At 44.3% G+C, this 27,138-nt stretch overlaps 2 protein-coding genes across 2 annotated transcripts; one reads left to right on the forward strand and one right to left on the reverse strand.

Annotated features, from left to right (window-relative positions):
- The first annotated feature begins 1,928 nt into the window (after nt 1-1,928).
- Nucleotides 1,929-21,613, forward strand: mxd3 (MAX dimerization protein 3). The gene is made up of 6 exons (XM_042326161.1): nt 1,929-2,137; nt 7,980-8,085; nt 9,799-9,828; nt 16,694-16,808; nt 19,502-19,733; nt 21,052-21,613. Exons 1-6 carry the CDS (start codon nt 2,068-2,070, stop codon nt 21,174-21,176), a joined length of 678 nt encoding a protein of 225 aa, XP_042182095.1. The 5' UTR covers nt 1,929-2,067; the 3' UTR covers nt 21,177-21,613.
- Nucleotides 21,172-22,249, reverse strand: LOC121846959. Its single transcript, XM_042326160.1, has 2 exons — nt 21,935-22,249; nt 21,172-21,860 (listed from the first exon to the last, which is right to left on the reverse strand). The coding sequence occupies exons 1-2, from the start codon at nt 22,222-22,224 to the stop codon at nt 21,182-21,184; spliced, it is 969 nt and encodes a 322-aa protein (XP_042182094.1). The 5' UTR covers nt 22,225-22,249; the 3' UTR covers nt 21,172-21,181.
- Nucleotides 22,250-27,138: the final 4,889 nt, after the last annotated feature.

Here is a 27,138-nt window from a genome sequence, read left to right on the forward strand (position 1 = left end):
GAACATAGAGCTGAGGGAACATACTGTAGGGCTGAGGGAACATACTGTAGGGCTGAGGGAACATACTGTAGGGCTGAGGGAACATAGGGCTGAGGGAACATACTGTAGGGCTGAGGGAACATAGAGCTGAGGGAACATAGAGCTGAGGGAACATAGAGGAGGGAACATACTGTAGGGCTGAGGGAACATACTGTAGGGCTGAGGGAACATAGAGCTGAGGGAACATACTGTAGGGCTGAGGGAACATAGGGCTGAGGGAACATAGGGCTGAGGGAACATACTGTAGGGCTGAGGGAACATACTGTAGGGCTGAGGGAACATAGGGCTGAGGGAACATACTGTAGGGCTGAGGGAACATAGGGCTGTAACATAGGCTGAGGGAACATAGAGTTGAGGGAACATACTGTAGGGCTGAGGGAACATACTGTAGGGCTGAGGGAACATAGGGCTGAGGGAACATACTGTAGGGCTGAGGAACATAGAGCTGAGGGAACATACTGTAGGGCTGAGGGAACATACTGTAGGGCTGAGGGAACATACTGTAGGGCTGAGGGAACATAGGGCTGAGGGAACATACTGTAGGGCTGAGGGAACATACTGTAGGGCTGAGGGAACATAGGGCTGAGGGAACATACTGGGGCTGAGGAACATAGGGCTGAGGGAACATACTGTAGGGCTGAGGGACATACTGTAGGGCTGAGGGAACATACTGTAGGGCTGAGGGAACATACTGTAGGGCTGAGGGAACATACTGTAGGGCTGAGGGAACATAGGGCTGAGGGAACATAGGGCTGAGGGAACATAGGGCTGAGGGAACATACTGTAGGGTTGAGGGAACATACTGGGCTGAGGGAACATAGGGCTGAGGAACATACTGTAGGGCTGAGGGACATACTGTAGGGCTGAGGGAACATACTGTAGGGCTGAGGGAACAAACTGTAGTGCTGAGGAACATAGGGCTGAGGGAACATACTGTAGGGCTGAGGGAACAGAGGCTGAGGGAACATACTGGGGCTGAGGGAACATACTGTAGGGCTGAGGAACATACTGAGGGAACATAGGGCTGAGGGAACATAGGGCTGAGGGAACATACTGTAGGGCTGAGGGACATACTGTAGGGCTGAGGGAACATACTGTAGGGCTGAGGGAACAAACTGTAGTGCTGAGGGAACATAGGGCTGAGGGAACATACTGTAGGGCTGAGGGAACATAGAGCTGAGGGAACATACTGTAGGGCTGAGGGAACATAGAGCTGAGGGAACATAGGGCTGAGGGAACATACTGTAGGGCTGAGGGAACATACTGTAGGGCTGAGGGACATACTGTAGGGCTGAGGGAACATACTGTAGGGCTGAGGAAACATACTGTAGGGCCGAGGGAACATAGGGTGGACCTAAAGTTCATACAATTTTGCATTTTCAGAACATTTTGTAGCAGGCTATTGAATTCAGTGTACAATGAAATAGTTTGTATTGTCTTTGCAATAATGCACAGTTCTGTGTGTCATTTGGACGACCATGGAAGCCCCAGATGAGGGTTCCCCAACTGAAACGAGTTGACGATCCCTGCCCTAGACTATTGTGGAATGATTAAAAATATAGACACAATCCTCTTGAACACCAAAACAGAAGAAGACAAAACGACTGACGGCATAAGAACTTCTCACTTTAAGTTGTTTTCAGTTTCAACGTACTTGGAGGAAGGTCTCATTATAAAAAAACATATAAATAAAAACGTATTTTTTTAGATGTCAATACAACATGTTCTGGATTAAAAAATATATATAATCGTTTATTAAGGTCATATGTCGAGAAAATGTGTCGACCTGTTGTTCTGTTCTATTATTAGGCTGTTCATATTTCAAAGTGAAAATCGCGCGCTCTCGGACGGAGGCGGCTGGAAAACAAGGGAGCGGTAGTCTGGGAGGCGGCGGACTGACGTCAATCACGTCGTCAGAGAAGGTGATTCCTCACTGAAGTGCAGAAGACCAAGCACATACTACTGCAGCACTCTGTCGTTGAGATACATTTTGATTGGTATATTTTACCTATATTTCAACTATTTACAATGGACGCGAACACTTGCAACATTCAGGTTCTTCTGCAAGCTGCTGAGTTCTTGGAGAGAAGAGAACGAGGTAACTTAAGGTTTCTGTTCTGTCTGTCAACTTCACTTGTCAACCAGCTGGGGCATAATAACGAAATGTACACAAATAGCGAATATCTATTAATTAACTGCAAATATCTGACATAGATTGTGCATGTTACGGTTAAGATCGTTACAATTCAGTAATAACTCGGTGCAGTAAGCAGTTAAGGGAGCCTAGGTTTTATGCGGCGCTTCATATCTGACTCTGTGACCTAGATACGGGACTCATCGTTGTACACAAAGGCGCCAAGTCTGGAGCGGTTTGAAAATAAAGCCAGAGCAGCGATAGAATTTATGAATGACAATGAATGAACCAATAAACATTTTGCAATTCCAGCAGTTGTTCTTTGTAGCCAACTGGCACGAATAACCAAAATAGCCCATATTGATGTACTGTGATACAATTGGGTGATCGCGCCAAAAACCCCGAAAAAACCAAACGTCAGCAGCATCTGTGTCTGACACTTGGATGGAAGAATAGAACAGACGACACCCGGCTTTCTTTCTTCTGCACAATAGCCAACCGCATAAAATTGATCTTTGTGTTTGCAATCACAGCTATTTCCTCACTTTACCTGTTTATTGAGTGTTGTTCAATATCCCATGTAGCGGTTAAGTTCTGGGGACTTGTGTATATTTGTCATCTGAAACATCCTACAGTTTGCAGAGCCTTCAGAAAGTATTCATACCCCTTGACTTATTCCACATTTTCTGGTGTTACAGCCTTGAATTCTAAATGGGTAAAAACAATTATTTCACCCATCTACACACAATACCCCGTAATGAAAAAGTCTAAACATTTAGAAATGTTAGCAAATATATTGAAAATGAAATACAGAAATATCTATTAGATGTAGGCTAGTTGTCTAGTGGTATTATTGGTGTCTAGCTGTAGGCTAGTTGTCTATTGATATTGGTGTCTAGTGATATTGGTGTCTAGCTGTAGGCTACTTGTCTATTGATATTGGTGTCTAGTGATATTGATGTCTAGTGATATTGGTGTCTAGTGATATTGGTGTCTAGTGATATTGGTGTCTAGTGATATTGGTGTCTAGCTGTAGGCTAGTTGTATAGTGATATTGGTGTCTAGTGATATTGGTGTCTAGTGATATTGGTGTCTAGCTGTAGGCTAGTTGTCTAGTGATATTGGTGTCTAGCTGTAGGCTAGTTGTCTAGTGATATTGGTGTCTAGCTGTAGGCTAGTTGTCTAGTGATATTGGTGTCTAGCTGATAGGCTGGTGTCTAGCTGGTGTCTAGTGATATTGGTGTCTAGCTGTTGTCTGTCTAGTGATATTGGTGTCTAGTGATATTGGTGTCTAGTGATATTGGTGTCTAGCTGTAGGCTAGTTGTATAGTGATATTGGTGTCTAGTGATATTGGTGTCTAGTGATATTGGTGTCTAGCTGTAGGCTAGTTGTATAGTGATATTGGTGTCTAGTGATATTGGTGTCTAGTGATATTGGTGTCTAGTTGTAGGCTAGTTGTCTAGTGATATTGGTGTCTAGCTGCAGGCTAGTTGTCTAGTGATATTGGTGTCTAGCTGCAGGCTAGTTGTCTAGTGATATTGGTGTCTAGCTGTAGGCTAGTTGTCTAGTGATATCGGTGTCTAGTGATGTTGGTGTCTAGCTGTAGTCTAGTTGTCTAGTGATATCGGTGTCTAGTGATGTTGGTGTCTAGTGATATCGGTGTCTAGTGATGTTGGTGTCTAGTGATATCGGTGTCTAGTGATGTTGGTGTCTAGCTGTAGTCTAGTTGTCTAGTGATATCGGTGTCTAGTGATGTTGGTGTCTAGCTGTAGTCTAGTTGTCTAGTGATATCGGTGTCTAGTGATGTTGGTGTCTAGTGATATCGGTGTCTAGTGATGTTGGTGTCTAGTGATATCGGTGTCTAGGGATGTTGGTGTCTAGCTGTAGGCTAGTTGTCTAGTGATATTGGTGTCTAGCTGTAGGCTAGTTGTCTAGTGATGTTGGTGTCTAGCTGTAGGCTAGTTGTCTAGTGATATTGGTGTCTAGCTGTAGGCTAGTTGTATAGTGATATTGGTGTCTAGTGATATTGGTGTCTAGTGATATTGGTGTCTAGCTGTAGGCTAGTTGTCTAGTGATATTGGTGTCTAGCTGTAGGCTAGTTGTCTAGTGATATCGGTGTCTAGTGATATTGGTGTTTAGCTGTAGGCTAGTTGTCTAGTGATATTGGTGTCTAGTGATATTGGTGTCTAGCTGTAGGCTAGTTGTCTAGTGATATTGGTGTCTAGTGATATTGGTGTCTAGTGATATTGGTGTCTAGTGATATTGGTGTCTAGCTGTAGGCTAGTTGTCTAGTGATAGTGGTGTCTAGCTGTAGGCTAGTTGTATAGTGATATTGGTGTCTAGCTGTAGGCTAGTTGTCTAGTGATATTGGTGTCTAGCTGTAGGCTAGTTGTATAGTGATATTGGTGTCTAGCTGTAGGCTAGTTGTCTAGTGATATTGGTGTCTAGCTGTAGGCTAGTTGTCTAGTGATATTGGTGTCTAGCTGTAGGCTAGTTGTCTAGTGATATTGGTGTCTAGTGATATTGGTGTCTAGCTGTAGGCTAGTTGTCTAGTGATATTGGTGTCTAGTGATATTGGTGTCTAGCTGTAGGCTAGTTGTCTAGTGATATTGGTGTCTAGCTGTAGGCTAGTTGTCTAGTGATATTGGTGTCTAGCTGTAGGCTAGTTGTCTAGTGATATTGGTGTCTAGCTGTAGGCTAGTTGTCTAGTGATATTGGTGTCTAGCTGTAGGCTAGTTGTCTAGTGATATTGGTGTCTAGCTGTAGGCTAGTTGTCTAGTGATATTGGTGTCTAGCTGTAGGCTAGTTGTCTAGTGATATTGGTGTCTAGCTGTAGGCTAGTTGTCTAGTGATATTGGTGTCTAGTGATATTGGTGTCTAGCTGTAGGCTAGGCTAATATCTAGTGATATTGATGTCTAGCTGTAGGCTAGGCTAATATCTAGTGATATTGGTGTCTAGCTGTAGGCTAGGCTAATATCTAGTGATATTGGTGTCTAGCTGTAGGCTAGGCTAATATCTAGTGATATTGGTGTCTAGCTGTAGGCTAGTTGTCTAGTGATATTGGTGTCTAGCTGTAGGCTAGTTGTCTAGTAGGCTAGTATCAGTGATGTTGTTGACCATCATCAGCTGATCCAGGAAATAAAACAAATACTCATAGAAAACAAAAGAAGTTAAATAAGTGAACTACTTCTTGTGGCCACGGATTTCACAGAGAACACCAATACCAACCTGTGAAATCAATCAGCGCTCTAAACAGCTGGCGGACAACAGCAGACAGTGATAAATCAATGTATACATCTAATGGAATAAAGGCTAAGGACAAAAACAAAGGAAGAAGAAGGCCAAAGGGAAGTCCAAAGGGAAGTCCAAAGGGAAGTCCAAAGGGAAGGCCAAAGGGAAGTCCAAAGGGAAGGCCAAAGGGAAGTCCAAAGGGAAGTCCAAAGGGATATCTGTTCTTATAGGAGCTCAGCTGAGGCTGAAATGCAGCACTACTGAGGGCTGGATCATTCATCAACAAGGAGATGGAGCCACATAGAAACACATGGTTTAAACCAAGACACAGAGGTGGGAGGTGTTTCATTTGGAAGCTTTTATTTTCATATTTACCATTAAAACATATTCACCACTAAAACATATTTACCACTAAAACATATTCACCACTAAAACATATTCACCACTAAAACATATTTACCACTAAAACATATTCACCACTAAAACATATTCACCACTAAAACATATTCACCACTAAAACATATTCACCACTAAAACATATTTACCACTAAAACATATTTACCACAAAAACATATTCACCACTAAAACATATTCACCACTAAAACATATTCAACACTAAAACATATTCACCACTAAAACATATTCACCACTAAAACATATTTACTACTGTAAAACATATTCACCACTAAAACATATTCACCACTAAAACATATTTACCACTAAAACATATTCACCACTAAAACATATTCACCACTAAAACATATTCACCACTAAAACATATTCACCACTAAAACATATTCACCACTAAAACATATTTACCACTAAAACATATTCACCACTAAAACATATTCACCACTAAAACATATTCACCACTAAAACATATTCACCACTAAAACATATTTACCACTAAAACATATTCACCCCTGTAAAACATATTCACCACTAAAACATATTCACCACTAAAACATATTTACCACAAAAACATATTCACCACTAAAACATATTCACCACTAAAACATATTCAACACTAAAACATATTCACCACTAAAACATATTCACCACTAAAACATATTTACCACTAAAACATATTCACCACTAAAACATATTCACCACTAAAACATATTCACCACTAAAACATATTCACCACTAAAACATATTCACCACTAAAACATATTTACCACTAAAACATATTCACCACTAAAACATATTCACCACTAAAACATATTTACCACTAAAACATATTTACCACTAAAACATATTCACCACTAAAACATATTCACCACTAAAACATATTCACCACTAAAACATATTTACCACTAAAACATATTCACCACTAAAACATATTCACCACTAAAACATATTTACCACTAAAACATATTTACCACTAAAACATATTCACCACTAAAACATATTCACCACTAAAACATATTCACCACTAAAACATATTCACCACTAAAACATATTTACTACTGTAAAACATATTCACCACTAAAACATATTCACCACTAAAACATATTTACCACTAAAACATATTCACCACTAAAACATATTCACCACTAAAACATATTCACCACTAAAACATATTCACCACTAAAACATATTTACTACTGTAAAACATATTCACCACTAAAACATATTCACCACTAAAACATATTTACCACTAAAACATATTCACCACTAAAACATATTCACCACTAAAACATATTCACCACTAAAACATATTTACCACTAAAACATATTCACCACTAAAACATATTCACCCCTGTAAAACATATTCACCCCTGTAAAACATATTCACCCCTGTATTATAAATAATAGGAGAATGGTTAAATGTCTTTATTTAGAGACCATCCCCAATGTTAGACTTTTGTTGGATTCGGGGGAGCTGAGGAAAACCTCCCTTGTCTTTGTGGTTGAATCTGTGTTTGAAATTCACTGCTCAACTGAGGGACCTTACAATTATCTGTATGTGTGGGGGGTACAGAGATGAGGTAGTCATTCAAAAATCATGTTAAACACTATTATTGCACACAGAGTGAGTCCATGTAACTTATTATGTGACTTGTTAAGCACATTTGTACTCCTGAACCAGTTTAGGCTTGTCATAACAACCGAGGCTGAATACTTATTGACTAAAGACATTTCAGGTTTTCATTTGTTGTTGTTGTTAGCATTTCTAAAAACATAAGTCCACTTTGACATTATGGCGTATTGTATGTAGTCCAGTGACACAAACATCTGCATTGAATCCATTTTAAATTCAGTCTGTAACAACAACACGATGTGCAAAAGTCTAAGGTATCAATACGTTCTGAAGGCTCTGTGAGTGTCAATTAAAAATGGTCCTTTCGCTCTTTTCTATCCAGAGGCAGAGCATGGCTATGCATCAGTCAAACGCCTCAAATTTAACTTTGTGTTTACAATCTCATTGATTTGTTCATTTTGCCTGTCATTGATTTTCCCATTTACAATAGTCTATGAAAACATGAGTTTAGTTGCAACCCAAAGTAAGGACTTGATGTCACGACGTCCCATTGAAACGATCCTCTCCTCTCCTTTCTCTCTCTCTCCAGAGGCAGAGCATGGCTATGCATCAGTGTTGCCCTTCTACTGTCCAGGGGACTCTGAGAAGAAGAGGAAGCAGAAGAACAAGAAGCTGCAGGCTGCCGGTAGTAACAGGTGATTATATAACTCTCTAACTGACTAGACAGCTAGCTAGGGACGGGGCTCTGGCTCTCTGAAACTACTAGTCTGTCTGACAGCTAGCTAGGGACGGGGTTCTGGCTCTCTGAAACTACTAGTCTGTCTGACAGCTAGCTAGGGACGGGGTTCTGGCTCTCTGAAACTACTAGTCTGTCTGACAGCTAGCTAGGGACGGGGTTCTGGCTCTCTGAAACTACTAGTCTGTCTGACAGCTAGCTAGGGACGGGGTTCTGGCTCTCTGAAACTACTAGTCTGTCTGACAGCTAGCTAGGGACGGGGTTCTGGCTCTCTGAAACTACTAGTCTGTCTGACAGCTAGCTAGGGACGGGGTTCTGGCTCTCTGAAACTACTAGTCTGTCTGACAGCTAGCTAGGGACGGGGTTCTGGCTCTCTGAAACTACTAGTCTGTCTGACAGCTAGCTAGGGACGGGGCTCTGGCTCTCTGAAACTACTAGTCTGTCTGACAGCTAGCTAGGGACGGGGCTCTGGCTCTCTGAAACTACTAGTCTGTCTGACAGCTAGCTAGGGACGGGGCTCTGGCTCTCTGAAACTACTAGTCTGTCTGACAGCTAGCTAGGGACGGGGTTCTGGCTCTCTGAAACTACTAGTCTGTCTGACAGCTAGCTAGGGACGGGGTTCTGGCTCTCTGAAACTACTAGTCTGTCTGACAGCTAGCTAGGGACGGGGTTCTGGCTCTCTGAAACTACTAGTCTGTCTGACAGCTAGCTAGGGACGGGGTTCTGGCTCTCTGAAACTACTAGTCTGTCTGACAGCTAGCTAGGGACGGGGTTCTGGCTCTCTGAAACTACTAGTCTGTCTGACAGCTAGCTAGGGACGGGGCTCTGGCTCTCTGAAACTACTAGTCTGTCTGACAGCTAGCTAGGGACGGGGTTCTGGCTCTCTGAAACTACTAGTCTGTCTGACAGCTAGCTAGGGACGGGGTCTGGCTCTCTGAAACTACTAGTCTGTCTGACAGCTAGCTAGGGACGGGGCTCTGGCTCTCTGAAACTACTAGTCTGTCTGACAGCTAGCTAGGGACGGGGCTCTGGCTCTCTGAAACTACTAGTCTGTCTGACAGCTAGCTAGGGACGGGGTTCTGGCTCTCTGAAACTACTAGTCTGTCTGACAGCTAGCTAGGGACGGGGTTCTGGCTCTCTGAAACTACTAGTCTGTCTGACAGCTAGCTAGGGACGGGGTTCTGGCTCTCTGAAACTACTAGTCTGTCTGACAGCTAGCTAGGGACGGGGCTCTGGCTCTCTGAAACTACTAGTCTGTCTGACAGCTAGCTAGGGACGGGGCTCTGGCTCTCTGAAACTACTAGTCTGTCTGACAGCTAGCTAGGGACGGGGTTCTGGCTCTCTGAAACTACTAGTCTGTCTGACAGCTAGCTAGGGACGGGGCTCTGGCTCTCTGAAACTACTAGTCTGTCTGACAGCTAGCTAGGGACGGGGTTCTGGCTCTCTGAAACTACTAGTCTGTCTGACAGCTAGCTAGGGACGGGGCTCTGGCTCTCTGAAACTACTAGTCTGTCTGACAGCTAGCTAGGGACGGGGTACTGAAGAATGTGTGCTGACGAGTGTTCTTTTTATTGTTAAAATGATATATTATGAATCTGAAATACGTAATAAAGACTTTATGCTTTAGTGTTTATAAACTCACTAATAATGAATGTGCTTTCTTCGTCCACAGGACAGTCCATAATGAGTTGGAGAAGCACAGGTAAAGAGCCATTCTATCAGTCCTGTGACATTCTACCTTCGGCAACCACTGTGTAGATTTCCATTGGTACATGTCTAATTATAATAGTGACAACACAGGCATAAAACTAAAGATAACTGTTAAAGAGCCACTGAACACGCCGATTAACACGCGTGTTTTTCTGTTGTTCATAAGAAAAAAAACTAATTTCAGCACTTGGAGACGTGTTTCCTGACAGATTCTGCGTTTGGTTAATGATGATTGTCCCTCATCAGACAATGTAGACGCGGAAGCCTAATTCACTTCCTCAAAATCCCCAGGATTAATCTAAAACAACTCAAGAAGTCTGTAATTAATCTTGACGTTTTTTTTCCCAAGGATGTTTTAGTTAGGCAATTGAAATCTATCTAAGTTGTTTGGCGCAGTATTTCACAAGTAATTTTTTTTTACAATGTTTTGTCTTGTGTAAACAAAGTTGGAGCTGCTGGGCAGGTCTGTCTCACTGTCTGTGCTAGTGGATAGAGAGCTGCTGGGCAGGTCTGTCTCACTGTCTGTGCTAGTGGATAGAGAGCTGCTGGGCAGGTCTGTCTCACTGTCTGTGCTAGTGGATAGAGAGCTGCTGGGCAGGTCTGTCTCACTGTCTGTGCTAGTGGATAGAGAGCTGCTGGGCAGGTCTGTCTCACTGTCTGTGCTAGTGGATAGAGAGCTGCTGGGCAGGTCTGTCTCACTGTCTGTGCTAGTGGATAGAGAGCTGCTGGGCAGGTCTGTCTCACTGTCTGTGCTAGTGGATAGAGAGCTGCTGGGCAGGTCTGTCTCACTGTCTGTGCTAGTGGATAGAGAGCTGCTGGGCAGGTCTGTCTCACTGTCTGTGCTAGTGGATAGGTCTGTCTCAGTCTGTGCTGCTGGGCAGGTCTGTCTCACTGTCTGTGCTAGTGGATAGAGAGCTGCTGGGCAGGTCTGTCTCACTGTCTGTGCTAGTGGATAGAGAGCTGCTGGGCAGGTCTGTCTCACTGTCTGTGCTAGTGGATAGAGAGCTGCTGGGCAGGTCTGTCTCACTGTCTGTGCTAGTGGATAGAGAGCTGCTGGGCAGGTCTGTCTCACTGTCTGTGCTAGTGGATAGAGAGCTGCTGGGCAGGTCTGTCTCACTGTCTGTGCTAGTGGATAGAGAGCTGCTGGGCAGGTCTGTCTCACTGTCTGTGCTAGTGGATAGAGAGCTGCTGGGCAGGTCTGTCTCACTGTCTGTGCTAGTGGATAGAGAGCTGCTGGGCAGGTCTGTCTCACTGTCTGTGCTAGTGGATAGAGAGCTGCTGGGCAGGTCTGTCTCACTGTCTGTGCTAGTGGATAGAGAGCTGCTGGGCAGGTCTGTCTCACTGTCTGTGCTAGTGGATAGAGAGCTGCTGGGCAGGTCTGTCTCACTGTCTGTGCTAGTGGATAGAGAGCTGCTGGGCAGGTCTGTCTCACTGTCTGTGCTAGTGGATAGAGAGCTGCTGGGCAGGTCTGTCTCACTGTCTGTGCTAGTGGATAGAGAGCTGCTGGGCAGGTCTGTCTCACTGTCTGTGCTAGTGGATAGAGAGCTGCTGGGCAGGTCTGTCTCACTGTCTGTGCTAGTGGATAGAGAGCTGCTGGGCAGGTCTGTCTCACTGTCTGTGCTAGTGGATAGAGAGCTGCTGGGCAGGTCTGTCTCACTGTCTGTGCTAGTGGATAGAGAGCTGCTGGGCAGGTCTGTCTCACTGTCTGTGCTAGTGGATAGAGAGCTGCTGGGCAGGTCTGTCTCACTGTCTGTGCTAGTGGATAGAGAGCTGCTGGGCAGGTCTGTCTCACTGTCTGTGCTAGTGGATAGAGAGCTGCTGGGCAGGTCTGTCTCACTGTCTGTGCTAGTGGATAGAGAGCTGCTGGGCAGGTCTGTCTCACTGTCTGTGCTAGTGGATAGAGAGCTGCTGGGCAGGTCTGTCTCACTGTCTGTGCTAGTGGATAGAGAGCTGCTGGGCAGGTCTGTCTCACTGTCTGTGCTAGTGGATAGAGAGCTGCTGGGCAGGTCTGTCTCACTGTCTGTGCTAGTGGATAGAGAGCTGCTGGGCAGGTCTGTCTCACTGTCTGTGCTAGTGGATAGAGAGCTGCTGGGCAGGTCTGTCTCACTGTCTGTGCTAGTGGATAGAGAGCTGCTGGGCAGGTCTGTCTCACTGTCTGTGCTAGTGGATAGAGAGCTGCTGGGCAGGTCTGTCTCACTGTCTGTGCTAGTGGATAGAGAGCTGCTGGGCAGGTCTGTCTCACTGTCTGTGCTAGTGGATAGAGAGCTGCTGGGCAGGTCTGTCTCACTGTCTGTGCTAGTGGATAGAGAGCTGCTGGGCAGGTCTGTCTCACTGTCTGTGCTAGTGGATAGAGAGCTGCTGGGCAGGTCTGTCTCACTGTCTGTGCTAGTGGATAGAGAGCTGCTGGGCAGGTCTGTCTCACTGTCTGTGCTAGTGGATAGAGAGCTGCTGGGCAGGTCTGTCTCACTGTCTGTGCTAGTGGATAGAGAGCTGCTGGGCAGGTCTGTCTCACTGTCTGTGCTAGTGGATAGAGAGCTGCTGGGCAGGTCTGTCTCACTGTCTGTGCTAGTGGATAGAGAGCTGCTGGGCAGGTCTGTCTCACTGTCTGTGCTAGTGGATAGAGAGCTGCTGGGCAGGTCTGTCTCACTGTCTGTGCTAGTGGATAGAGAGCTGCTGGGCAGGTCTGTCTCACTGTCTGTGCTAGTGGATAGAGAGCTGCTGGGCAGGTCTGTCTCACTGTCTGTGCTAGTGGATAGAGAGCTGCTGGGCAGGTCTGTCTCACTGTCTGTGCTAGTGGATAGAGAGCTGCTGGGCAGGTCTGTCTCACTGTCTGTGCTAGTGGATAGAGAGCTGCTGGGCAGGTCTGTCTCACTGTCTGTGCTAGTGGATAGAGAGCTGCTGGGCAGGTCTGTCTCACTGTCTGTGCTAGTGGATAGAGAGCTGCTGGGCAGGTCTGTCTCACTGTCTGTGCTAGTGGATAGAGAGCTGCTGGGCAGGTCTGTCTCACTGTCTGTGCTAGTGGATAGAGAGCTGCTGGGCAGGTCTGTCTCACTGTCTGTGCTAGTGGATAGAGAGCTGCTGGGCAGGTCTGTCTCACTGTCTGTGCTAGTGGATAGAGAGCTGCTGGGCAGGTCTGTCTCACTGTCTGTGCTAGTGGATAGAGAGCTGCTGGGCAGGTCTGTCTCACTGTCTGTGCTAGTGGATAGAGAGCTGCTGGGCAGGTCTGTCTCACTGTCTGTGCTAGTGGATAGAGAGCTGCTGGGCAGGTCTGTCTCACTGTCTGTGCTAGTGGATAGAGAGCTGCTGGGCAGGTCTGTCTCACTGTCTGTGCTAGTGGATAGAGAGCTGCTGGGCAGGTCTGTCTCACTGTCTGTGCTAGTGGATAGAGAGCTGCTGGGCAGGTCTGTCTCACTGTCTGTGCTAGTGGATAGAGAGCTGCTGGGCAGGTCTGTCTCACTGTCTGTGCTAGTGGATAGAGAGCTGCTGGGCAGGTCTGTCTCACTGTCTGTGCTAGTGGATAGAGAGCTGCTGGGCAGGTCTGTCTCACTGTCTGTGCTAGTGGATCTGCTGGGCAGGTCTGTCTCACTGTCTGTGCTAGTGGATAGAGAGCTGCTGGGCAGGTCTGTCTCACTGTCTGTGCTAGTCTGTGCTGGGCAGTGGATGGAGAGAGCTGCTGGGCAGGTCTGTCTCACTGTCTGTGCTAGTGGATAGAGAGCTGCTGGGCAGGTCTGTCTCACTGTCTGTGCTAGTGGATAGAGAGCTGCTGGGCAGGTCTGTCTCACTGTCTGTGCTAGTGGATAGAGAGCTGCTGGGCAGGTCTGTCTCACTGTCTGTGCTAGTGGATAGAGAGCGATCCCAGCAGCTGTTCATTTATTTATATTTATTTAACTATTCAAGTCAGTTTACAACAAATTCTTATTTACAATGATGGCCTACCAAAAGGCAAAAGGCCTCCTGTGGGGACGGGGATTAAAAATTAAAACAATATATAAATATAGGACAAAACACACATCACGACGAGACAACACTACATAAAGAGAGATCTAAGACAACAACATATCAAGGCAGCAACACAACATGACAACAACATGGTAGCAACACAACATGGTAGCAGCACAACATGACAACAACATGGTAGCAACACAACATGGTAATAGCACAACATGACAACAACATGGTAGCAACGCAACATGGTAGCAGCACAACATGACAACAACATGGTAGCAGCACAACATGACAACAACATGGTAGCAGCACAACATGACAACACAATGGTAGCAGCACAACATGACAACAACATGGTAGCAGAACAACATGGTAGCAGCACAACATGACAACAACATGGTAGCAGCACAACATGACAACAACATGGTAGCAGCACAACATGACAACAACATGGTAGCAGCACAACATGACAACAACATGGTAGCAGCACAACATGACAACAACATGGTAGCAACACAACATGACAACAACATGGTAGCAACACAACGTAGCAGCAGTACAACATGGTAGCAGCACAACATGACAACAACATGGTAGCAGCACGACATGACAACAACATGGTAGCAACACAACATGGTAGCAGCACAAAAACATGGTACAAACATTATTGGTCCAGACAACAGCACAAAGGGCAAGAAGGTAGAGACAACAACACATCACGCAAAGCAGCCACAACTGTCAGTAAGAGTCTCCATGATGGAGTCGTTGAATGAAGACATGGAGATAAAACGATCCAGTTTGAGTGTTTGTTGCAGCTCGTTCCAGGCGCTAGCTGCAGCGAACTGAAAAGAGGTTCACCCCATGTTAGTGGGCAAATGGACATTAGTGGGCCTTCACTTACTTCTTGTGACGCACAGATGTTCCAAACTTAGTTTTAGATGACTGACTTTATTTTTAAAATGTATTTAGTTCTTTTTCTTTTCTTTTTTTTCTCCCCTTTTTCTCCCCAATTTCGTGGTATCCAATTGGTAGTTACAGTCTTGTCCCATCGCTGCAACTCCCGTATGTACTCGGGAGAGGCGAAGGTCGAGAGCCGTGTGTCCTCCGAAACACAACCCAGCCAAGCCGCACTGCTTCTTGACACAACGCCCACTTAACCCGGAAGCCGGCCGCACCAATGTGTCGGAGGACACATTGTGCACCTGGCGACAGTGTCAGCGTGCATTGCACCCGGCCCGCCACAGGAGACGCTAGTGTGCGATGGGACAGGAACATCCCTGCCGGGCCAAACCCTCCCCTAACCCGGACGACGCTGGGCCAAACCCTCGCCTAACCCGGACGACGCTGGGCCAAACCCTCCCCTAACCCGGACGACGCTGGGCCAAACCCTCCCCTAACGCGGACAACGCTGGGCCAAACCCTCCCCTATCCCAGACGACGCTGGGCCAATTGTGCGCCGTCTCATGGATCTCCCGGTCGTGGCCGGCTGTGACAGAGTCTAGACTCGAACCAGGATCTCTAGTGGCACAGCTAGAACTGGAGAGGCAGATAATGACTTTATTACCAAAATGATCCTATTTACACTAAGTAGTCAATTTGGACACAAGAATAACTGTCTGTGACTCATCGATGCCACAGGCCGTTTTCAAAGGGATCTGTTGCTTTTTATAGACAGCCACTCCTTTACATCTTATTTCATTTCATGTTTAAGTGCAACTGGGCTTGAGTTTTATTAAATAAAGTATGTAGCCTTGTCCGAACCAGAACGGCCCGTAGGGCAGGAGTCCATCTCCTGTTTCTGTAGAGTGAACCAGAACGGCCCGTAGGGCAGGAGTCCATCTCCTGTTTCTGTAGAGTGAACCAGAACGGCCCATAGGGCAGGAGTCCATCTCCTGTTTCTGTAGAGTGAACCAGAACGGCCCGTAGGGCAGGAGTCCATCTCCTGTTTCTGTAGAGTGAACCAGAACGGCCCGTAGGGCAGGAGTCCATCTCCTGTTTCTGTAGAGTGAACCAGAACGGCCCGTAGGGCAGGAGTCCATCTCCTGTTTCTGTAGAGTGAACCAGAACGGCCCGTAGGGCAGGAGTCCATCTCCTGTTTCTGTAGAGGAACCAGAACGGACCGTAGGGCAGGAGTCCATCTCCTGTTTCTGTAGAGTGAACCAGTTAGGGCAGGAGTCCATCTCCTGTTTCTGTAGAGTGAACAGAACGTGTAGGGCAGGAGTCCATCTCCTGTTTCTGTAGAGTGAACCAGAACGGCCCGTAGGGCAGGAGTCCATCTCCTGTTTCTGTAGAGTGAACAGAACGTCAGGAGTCCATCTCCTGTTTCTGTAGCGTGAACCATTGTCCCATAGGGCAGGAGTCCATCTCCTGTTTCTGTAGAGTGAACCAGAACGGCCCGTAGGGCAGGAGTCCATCTCCTGTTTCTGTAGAGTGAACCAGAACGGCCCATAGGGCAGGAGACCATCTCCTGTTTCTGTACAGTGATGCAGCTTAATGTACAGTACATCCCCTGGACAGGGCACTAGTCTGGACAGGGCAGGGTCTAGTTTATGAATAGTTATATTATTGTAACAGACGTGCTCAGTGAGACATTGTTTCATTGTGTTGTTGTAACATTGTCTCATTGTGTTGTTCTAACATTGTCTCATTCGCTCATTGTGTTGTTGTAACATTGTCTCATTGTGTTGTTGTAACATTGTCTCATTGTCTCATTGTGTTGTTGTAACATTGTCTCATTGTCTCATTGTGTTGTTGTAACATTGTCTCATTGTGTTGTTCTAACATTGTGTCATTGTCTCATTGTGTTGTTGTAACATTGTCTCATTGTGTTGTTGTAACATTGTCTCATTGTGTTGTTGTAACATTGTCTCATTGTGTTGTTGTAACATTGTCTCATTGTGTTGTTGTAACAGACGTGCTCAGTTGAGACACCACCTGGAACAGTTGAAGCAGCAGGTTCCTCAGGTGTCTGACTCCATGAGAAACACCACCCTGAACCTGCTGAGACGGGCTCAGACACACATCAAGGTGAGATGAACACACAGCTAAACCCTGCCCACTACCCTAAACCCTGCCCACTACCCTAAACCCTGCCCACTACCCTAAACCCTGCCCTAACCCTAAACTCTGCCCACTACCCTAAACCCTGCCCTAACCTTAAACCCTGCCCTAACCCTAAACCCTGCCCTAACACTAAACCCTGCCCACTACCCTAAACCCTGCCCACTACCCTAAACCCTGCCCACTACCCTAAATCCTACCCTAACCCGAACCACTACCCTAAACCCTGCCCACTACCCTAAACCCTACCCTAACCCTAAACACTACCCTAAACCCTACCCTAACCCTAAACACTACCCTAAACCCTACCCTCCTAACCCTAAACACTACCCTAAACCCTACCCTAACCCTAAACACTACCCTAAACCCTACCCTAACCCTAAACACTACCCTAAACCCTACCCTAACCCGAACCACTACCCTAAACCCGAACCATTACCCTAAACCCTAACCACTACCCAAAAGCCTACCCTAACCACTACCCATTACCCTAACCACTACCTTAAACCATGCCCACTACCCTAAGCCCTAACCCTAAACACTACCCTAAACCCTACCCTAACCCGAACCACTACCCTAAACCCTAACCATTACCCTAAACCCTAACCACTACCCAAAACCCTACCCTAACCACTACCCTAAACCCTAACCACTACCCAAAACCCTACCCTAACCACTACCCTAAACCCTAACCATTACTAGCTTTACTCATGTGTCTCTCTCTTTGTATAACTGTCCTCATGTCTCTCTGTATAACTGTCCTCATGTCTCTCTGTATAACTGTCCTCATGTCTCTCTGTATAACTGTCCTCATGTCTCTCTGTATAACTGTCCTCATGTCTCTCTGTATAACTGTCCTCATGTCTCTCTGTATAACTGTCCTCATGTCTCTCTCTCTCTGTATAACTGTCCTCATGTCTCTCTCTCTCTGTATAACTGTCCTCATGTCTCTCTGTATAACTGTCCTCATCTCTCTCTGTATAACTGTCCTCATGTCTCTCTCTCTCTGTATAACTGTCCTCATGTCTCTCTGTATAACTGTCCTCATGTCTCTCTCTCTGTATAACTGTCCTCATGTCTCTCTGTATAACTGTCCTCATGTCTCTCTGTATAACTGTCCTCGTGTCTCTCTGTATAACTGTCCTCATGTCTCTCTCTCTCTCTCTCTGTATAACTGTCCTCATGTCTCTCTGTATAACTGTCCTCATGTCTCTCTGTATAACTGTCCTCATCTCTCTCTGTATAACTGTCCTCATGTCTCTCTCTGTATAACTGTCCTCATATCTCTCTGTATATCTGTCCTCATGTCTCTCTGTATATCTGTCCTCATATCTCTCTGTATATCTGTCCTCATGTCTCTCTGTATAACTGTCCTCATGTCTCTCTCTGTATATCTGTCCTCATGTCTCTCTGTATAACTGTCCTCATCTCTCTCTGTATAACTGTCCTCATGTCTCTCTCTGTATAACTGTCCTCATGTCTCTCTGTATAACTGTCCTCATGTCTCTCTCTGTATAACTGTCCTCATGTCTCTCTGTATAACTGTCCTCATGTCTCTCTGTATAACTGTCCTCATGTCTCTCTGTATAGCTGTCCTCATGTCTCTCTCTGTATAACTGTCCTCATGTCTCTCTCTGTATAAGTGTCCTCATGTCTCTCTGTATAACTGTCCTCATGTCTCTCTGTATAACTGTCCTCATGTCTCTCTGTATAAGTGTCCTCATGTCTCTCTCTGTATATCTGTCCTCATATCTCTCTGTATATCTGTCCTCATCTCTCTCTGTATAACTGTTCTCATGTCTCTCTCTGTATAACTGTCCTCATGTCTCTCTGTATAACTGTCCTCATGTCTCTCTGTATAACTGTCCTCGTGTCTCTCTGTATAACTGTCCTCATGTCTCTCTGTATAACTGTCCTCATGTCTCTCTCTGTATAACTGTCCTCATGTCTCTCTCTGTATAACTGTCCTCATGTCTCTCTCTCTGTATAACTGTCCTCATGTCTCTCTGTATAAGTGTCCTCATGTCTCTCTCTGTATATCTGTCCTCATATCTCTCTGTATATCTGTCCTCATCTCTCTCTGTATAACTGTCCTCATGTCTCTCTCTGTATAACTGTCCTCATGTCTCTCTGTATAACTGTCCTCATGTCTCTCTGTATAACTGTCCTCGTGTCTCTCTGTATATCTGTCCTCATATCTGTCCTCATCTCTCTGTATCTGTCTCTGTATAACTGTCCTCATCTCTCTCTGTATAACTGTCCTCATGTCTCTCTCTGTATATCTGTCCTCATGTCTCTCTCTCTCTGTATAACTGTCCTCATGTCTCTCTCTGTATAACTGTCCTCATGTCTCTCTCTGTATAACTGTCCTCATGTCTCTCTGTATATCTGTCCTCATGTCTCTCTCTGTATAACTGTCCTCATGTCTCTCTGTATATCTGTATATAACTGTCCTCATGTCTCTCTCTGTATAACTGTCCTCATGTCTCTCTCTCTCTGTATAACTGTCCTCATCTCTCTCTGTATAACTGTCCTCATCTCTCTCTGTATAACTGTCCTCATGTCTCTCTGTATAACTGTCCTCATGTCTCTCTGTATAACTGTCCTCATGTCTCTCTCTGTATAAGTGTCCTCATGTCTCTCTCCTTTGCCCCCATCAGAAGCTGCAGGATCAGGATGAACGTGCGGAGCAGTTGAAGGGTCGTCTGCGTTGGGAGCAGAGAGAGCTGAGGGTGAGGCTAGAGCAGCTGCAGGGACATGGAGGCCTGGGGGGTCTGACTGGTCTGGGCCCTGGGGGTCAGGGAGGAGCTGGAGCGGTCTCAGAGAGGATGAGGAACGACAGCCTGGGATCAGCAGCCATGTCCTCTTCAGAGAGATCTGACTCTGACAGAGGTGAGTCTCACGGCCGTCACAGCTCTCTTCTCCAATCACAGCTCTCTTCTCCAATCACAGCTCTCTTACCCATGTTTAGTAACCAATCACAGCTCTCTTACCCATGTTTAGTAACCAATCACAGCTCTCTTACCCATGTTTAGTATCCAATCACAGCTCTCTTACCCATGTTTAGTAACCAATCACAGCTCCCTTACCCATGTTTAGTATCCAATCACAGCTCTCTTACCCATGTTTAGTATCCAATCACAGCTCTCTTACCCATGTTTAGTAACCAATCACAGCTCCCTTACCCATGTTTAGTATCCAATCACAGCTCCCTTACCCATGTTTAGTATCCAATCACAGCTCCCTTACCCATGTTTAGTAACCAATCACAGCTCCCTTACCCATGTTTAGTATCCAATCACAGCTCCCTTACCCATGTTTAGTATCCAATCACAGCTCTCTTACCCATGTTTAGTAACCAATCACAGCTCCCTTACCCATGTTTAGTATCCAATCACAGCTCCCTTACCCATGTTTAGTATCCAATCACAGCTCTCTTACCCATGTTTAGTATCTCTCTCAAAATGTAACCTGGGAATATCCATTTGTTAGGGATGTATAGGTCTACATCTTCAGGAAGTGTTTTCACACTGAGATGGTCTCGGTCCCAGCTCTTCTCCATGTTAGGGATGTAGGTCTACATCTTCAGGAAGTGTTTTCACACTGAGATGGTCTCGGTCCCAGCTCTTCTCCATGTTCATCTCCATGTTAGGGATGTAGGTCTACATCTTCAGGAAGTGTTTTCACACTGAGATGGTCTCGGTCCCAGCTCTTCTCCATGTTCATCTCCATGTTAGGGATGTAGGTCTACATCTTCAGGAAGTTTTTACACTGAGGGTTAATTGTTCATCTCCATGTTAGGGATGTAGGTCTCTCATCTTCAGGAAGTGTTTTCACACTGAGATGGTCTCGGTCCCAGCTCTTCTCCATGTTCATGTCCATGTTAGGGATGTACGTCTGATCTTCAGGAAGTGTTTTCTGTTCTGAGATCACTTGTAAATAAACACCTTTGCATGTTAGGGATGTAGGTCTCATCTTTTTATTTTTTAGAGGGCAGTTATCCAGTTTAGGTGTCTGGCATGTTTAAAGTTATTCAGCTTAATGTTTCATATCAGAAATATGGTGTCTTAAGTACAACTAAAACACGCATTGATTTTAGGAGAAATTTGAGTCTGCGATTTGAACAGATTTGTATTTTTCCCAGTCATATTTGACAGATTATAGATTGTCTTTGATAACCTGAGATGTGTTGTTTTTTGTTTTTTTGCAGAAGACGTGGAGGTTGATGTGGAGAGTATAGTGTTTGACTGTCTGGACTCTGATGGACTGGGGACGGTCCCTCACACAGGCACAGATCACTGTTACTCCAGCAGCCTCGCATGGGCCGGGCTATGACCTACCTACCACTGTACACTACACACACGCCTCTGGGAGGGACACACACGCCTCTGGGAGGGACACACACGCCTCTGGGAGGGACACACACGCCTCTGGGAGGGACACACACGCCTCTGGGAGGGACACACCGGCGTCCTACGTCGGACTTTAAAGGGACGAGCGACGTCACCTGACGTAAGACGACGGGGACACAAAGGAGGAAAAACATTCCAAATAAGACAAAGAAATAAGGAAAGAAGAGAATGAGGAACAACCTCAACAACATTACTGAACAGGACAGGAGGAACAACCTCAACATTACTGAACAGGTGGAACAACCTCAACATTACTGAACAGGACAGGAGGAACAACCTCAACATTACTGAACAGGACAGGAGGAACAACCTCAACATTACTGAACAGGACAGGAGGAACAACCTCAACATTACTGAACAGGACAGGAGGAACAACCTCAACATTACTGAACAGGACAGGAGGAACAACCTCAACATTACTGAACAGGACAGGTGGAACAACCTCAACATTACTGAACAGGACAGGAGGAACAACCTCAACATTACTGAACAGGACAGGAGGAACAACCTCAACATTACTGAACAGGACAGGAGGAACAACCTCAACATTACTGAACAGGACAGGAGGAACAACCTCAACATTACTGAACAGGACAGGAGGAACAACCTCAACAACATTACTGAACAGGACAGGACAGGTAGAACAACCTCAACATTACTGTACAGGACAGGAGGAACAACCTCAACATTACTGAACAGGACAGGAGGAACAACCTCAACAACATTACTGTACAGGACAGGAAGAACAACCTCAACAACATTACTGTACAGGACAGGAAGAACAACCTCAACAACATTACTGTACAGGACAGGAAGAACAACCTCAACAACATTACTGTACAGGACAGGAGGAACAACCTCAACAACATTACTGTACAGGACAGGAGGAACAACCTCAACAACATTACTGAACAGGACAGGTAAAACAACCTCAACATTACTGAACAGGACAGGTAAAACAACCTCAACATTACTGAACAGGACAGGTGGAACAACCTCAACATTACTGAACAGGAGGAACAACCTCAATATTACTGTACAGGACAGGTGGAACAACCAACATTACTGAACAGGACAGGAGGAACAACCTCAACATTACTGTACAGGACAGGTGGAACAACCAACATTACTGAACAGGACAGGAGGAACAACCTCAATATTACTGTACAGGACAGGAGGAACAACCTCAACATTACTGAACAGGACAGGTGAAACAACCTCAACATTACTGAACAGGACAGGTAAAACAACCTCAACATTACTGAACAGGACAGGTGGAACAACCTCAATATTACTGAACAGGACAGGTAAAACAACCTCAACATTACTGAACAGGACAGGAGGAACAACCTCAACATTACTGAACAGGACAGGTGGAACAACCTCAACATTACTGAACAGGACAGGAGGAACAACCTCAATATTACTGAACAGGACAGGAGGAACAACCTCAATATTACTGAACAGGAGGACTACACACAACAACAACCGGGGAAAAGTGATCACTTCTTAAAACATTTGATTTGATCTAACTTCTCGTTCAGCTCTGACTTACTGTGAGCGGGATCTGTTTTTAAAATATATATTTTGCTCAAATCTCTGAGCAGGTTTAAAAAAAATAAATCTTAGTCTGACCTCTTAAACAGCATCCACTCAAGGACAGTCCAACCATAATTTGGTGGATGGTTTTATTTGTCTTCTTTTACACCAGTGGGTATTATCAGCATGTGTGAATTGGAAATGTGTTTTGTTTCTGTCTCAACTCTCCCCTGAGACACCTTCAGAGTCACAGCCTGGGGGTTAGCCAATCATTAAGTGCCTTGCTCAAGGGCACATGACAGATTTTTCACCTGTCTGCTTGCAGACTCAAACTAGCAACCTTTCGGTGACTGGCCGCTAACCGCTAGGCTAGCTGCCGTCGTATGAATGAAGGTAGGAATCATTGAGCTCCATTATACTTTCTTACCACAGTATCATTGACTTCAAATAGACACAACAGGGTCTAGTATTCATTAGAAAACACACTGAAACAAGGAGAGACTACCTGTCCAATAAGAAGAGCTCTGGTTTGTTTTCCGTTGCAAAACGTTTTGCCAGCGTGTGCTCTAATGAATACGATCCGTGTGATGAAGGCGATTTCACCAAGCCTCATGGATTGAATAGGTGCTCGGCTCACTGTCCACGACCGTGACACTGGGATTGTGTCCCAAATGCAAGCCTGTTTCCTATATAGTGCACTACTTTAGACAGGGCCCAATAATGTAGTGCACTATATAGGACAGGGTTTCCCGTAGCTGATTGTATTGATTTATTGTTGTATGTCAGACTACAAAAATACCAGCAAATCAATTTGGTTTAATCTACTAATTATCTGTAATTATAATCTGGCCCCAGTCTACTAATTATAATCTGGCCCCAGTCTACTAATTATAATCTGGCCCCAGTCTACTAATTATAATCTGGCCCCAGTCTACTAATTATCTGTAATTATAATCTGGCCCCAGTCTACTAATTATAATCTGGCCCCAGTCTACTAATTATCTGTAATTATAATCTGGCCCCAGTCTACTAATTATAATCTGGCCCCAGTCTACTAATTATCTGTAATTATAATCTGGCCCCAGTCTACTAATTATCTGTAATTATAATCTGGCCCCAGTCTACTAATTATAATCTGGCCCCAGTCTACTAATTATCTGTAATTATAATCTGGCCCCAGTCTACTAATTATCTGTAATTATAATCTGGCCCCAGTCTACTAATTATAATCTGGCCCCAGTCTACTAATTATAATCTGGCCCCAGTCTACTAATTATAATCTGGCCCCAGTCTACTAATTATCTGTAATTATAATCTGGCCCCAGTCTACTAATTATAATCTGGCCCCAGTCTACTAATTATAATCTGGCCCCAGTCTAATTATAATCTGGCCCCAGTCTACTAATTATCTGTAATTATAATCTGGCCCCAGTCTACTAATTATAATCTGGCCCCAGTCTACTAATTATCTGTAATTATAATCTGGCCCCAGTCTACTAATTATCTGTAATTATAATCTGGCCCCAGTCTACTAATTATAATCTGGCCCCAGTCTACTAATTATAATCTGGCCCCAGTCTACTAATTATAATCTGGCCCCAGTCTACTAATTATCTGTAATTATAATCTGGCCCCATCTACTATCTGGCCCCAGTCTACTAATTATCTGTAATTATAATCTGGCCCCAGTCTACTAATTATAATCTGGCCCCAGTCTACTAATTATCTGTAATTATAATCTGGCCCCAGTCTACTAATTATCTGTAATTATAATCTGGCCCCAGTCTACTAATTATCTGTAATTATAATCTGGCCCCAGTCTACTAATTATCTGTAATTATAATCTGGCCCCAGTCTACTAATTATAATCTGGCCCCATCTACTAATTATCTGTAATTATAATCTGGCCCCAGTCTACTAATTATCTGTAATTATAATCTGGCCCCAGTCTACTAATTATCTGTAATTATAATCTGGCCCCAGTCTACTAATTATCTGTAATTATAATCTGGCCCCAGTCTACTAATTATAATCTGGCCCCAGTCTACTAATTATCTGTAATTATAATCTGGCCCCAGTCTACTAATTATCTGTAATTATAATCTGGCCCCAGTCTACTAATTATCTGTAATTATAATCTGGCCCCAGTCTACTAATTATCTGTAATTATAATCTGGCCCCAGTCTACTAATTATCTGTAATTATAATCTGGCCCCAGTCTACTAATTATAATCTGGCCCCAGTCTACTAATTATCTGTAATTATAATCTGGCCCCAGTCTACTAATTATCTGTAATTATAATCTGGCCCCAGTCTACTAATTATCTGTAATTATAATCTGGCCCCAGTCTACTAATTATCTGTAATTATAATCTGGCCCCAGTCTACTAATTATCTATATAATCTCTACTAATTATAATCTGGCCCCAGTCTACTAATTATCTGTAATTATAATCTGGCCCCAGTCTACTAATTATCTGTAATTATAATCTGGCCCCAGTCTACTAATTATCTGTAATTATAATCTGGCCCCAGTCTACTAATTATCTGTAATTATAATCTGGCCCCAGTCTACTAATTATAATCTGGCCCCAGTCTACTAATTATCTGTAATTATAATCTGGCCCCAGTCTACTAATTATCTGTAATTATAATCTGGCCCCAGTCTACTAATTATAATCTGGCCCCAGTCTACTAATTATCTGTAATTATAATCTGGCCCCAGTCTACTAATTATCTGTAATTATAATCTGGCCCCAGTCTACTAATTATCTGTAATTATAATCTGTCTACTAATTATAATCTGGCCCCAGTCTACTAATTATCTGTAATTATAATCTGGCCCCAGTCTACTAATTATATGTAATTATAATCTGGCCCCAGTCTACTAATTATCTGTAATTATAATCTGGCCCCAGTCTACTAATTATCTGTAATTATAATCTGGCCCCAGTCTACTAATTATAATCTGGCCCCAGTCTACTAATTATCTGTAATTATAATCTGGCCCCAGTCTACTAATTATAATCTGGCCCCAGTCTACTAATTATCTGTAATTATAATCTGGCCCCAGTCTACTAATTATCTGTAATTATAATCTGGCCCCAGTCTACTAATTATCTGTAATTATAATCTGGCCCCAGTCTACTAATTATAATCTGGCCCCAGTCTACTAATTATCTGTAATTATAATCTGGCCCCAGTCTACTAATTATCTGTAATTATAATCTGGCCCCAGTCTACTAATTATCTGTAATTATAATCTGGCCCCAGTCTACTAATTATAATCTGGCCCCAGTCTACTAATTATCTGTAATTATAATCTGGCCCCAGTCTACTAATTATCTGTAATTATAATCTGGCCCCAGTCTACTAATTATCTGTAATTATAATCTGGCCCCAGTCTACTAATTATAATCTGGCCCCAGTCTACTAATTATAATCTGGCCCCAGTCTACTAATTATAATCTGGCCCCAGTCTACTAATTATCTGTAATTATAATCTGGCCCCAGTCTACTAATTATCTGTAATTATAATCTGGCCCCAGTCTACTAATTATAATCTGGCCCCAGTCTACTAATTATAATCTGTCTACTATTATAATCTGGCCCCAGTCTACTAATTATAATCTGGCCCCAGTCTACTAATTATAATCTGGCCCCAGTCTACTAATTATAATCTGGCCCCAGTCTACTAATTATAATCTGGCCCCAGTCTACTAATTATAATCTGGCCCCAGTCTACTAATTATAATCTGGCCCCAGTCTACTAATTATCGGTAATTATAATCTGGCCCCAGTCTACTAATTATAATCTGGCCCCAGTCTACTAATTATAATCTGGCCCCAGTCTACTAATTATAATCTGGCCCCCTGACCATCCACTCAAGAATTGTTTTTGTCCGCGGCTGAATCTCGTTGATGTTCTCTGACATAGGGAACAGGGAACCCTTACCAGTTCACCGAACGGTGCTACAATCTGTTGCTCTAAGGTCTTCTTCACAATATCGCTGCCTTAAACTCTCCAGCCTTTCGCTCCAGCTAACAAGCTTCAGGAATATTAGAACGTATTGTCACCATGTACAGCACTTATTAAGTCTGTAGTCTGTCTGTCTGTCTGTTCTGTTATTGTGACTGAGTCTGTCTGTTCTGTTATTGTGACTGAGTCTGTCTGTTCTGTTATTGTGACTGAGTCTGTCTGTTCTGTTATTGTGACTGAGTCTGTCTGTTCTGTTATTGTGACTGAGTCTGTCTGTTCTGTTATTGTGACTGAGTCTGTCTGTCTCTTCTGTTGTGACTGAGTCGGTCTGTTCTGTTATTGTGACTGAGTCTGTCTGTTCTGTTAT

This window comes from Oncorhynchus tshawytscha, linkage group LG08 (assembly GCF_018296145.1).
Source record: "Oncorhynchus tshawytscha isolate Ot180627B linkage group LG08, Otsh_v2.0, whole genome shotgun sequence".
Lineage (NCBI taxonomy): Eukaryota > Metazoa > Chordata > Actinopteri > Salmoniformes > Salmonidae > Oncorhynchus > Oncorhynchus tshawytscha.

Coding starts and splice junctions, on each gene's coding strand:
- mxd3 (XM_042326161.1), top strand. CDS start 2,068: ATGGACGCGAACACTTGCAACATTCAGGTTCTTCTGCAAGCTGCTGAG. Junction 9,829..16,693: donor AATGAGTTGGAGAAGCACAG/GTAAAGAGCCAT, acceptor TTGTTGTAACAG/ACGTGCTCAGTTGAGACACC. Junction 16,809..19,501: donor GGGCTCAGACACACATCAAG/GTGAGATGAACA, acceptor TGCCCCCATCAG/AAGCTGCAGGATCAGGATGA.
- LOC121846959 (XM_042326160.1), bottom strand. CDS start 22,224: ATGTTGAGGTTGTTTTACCTGTCCTGTTCAGTAATGTTGAGGTTGTTT. Junction 21,861..21,934: donor TCCTGTTCAGTAATGTTGAG/GTTGTTCCTCCT, acceptor AATGTTGTTGAG/GTTGTTCCTCCTGTCCTGTT.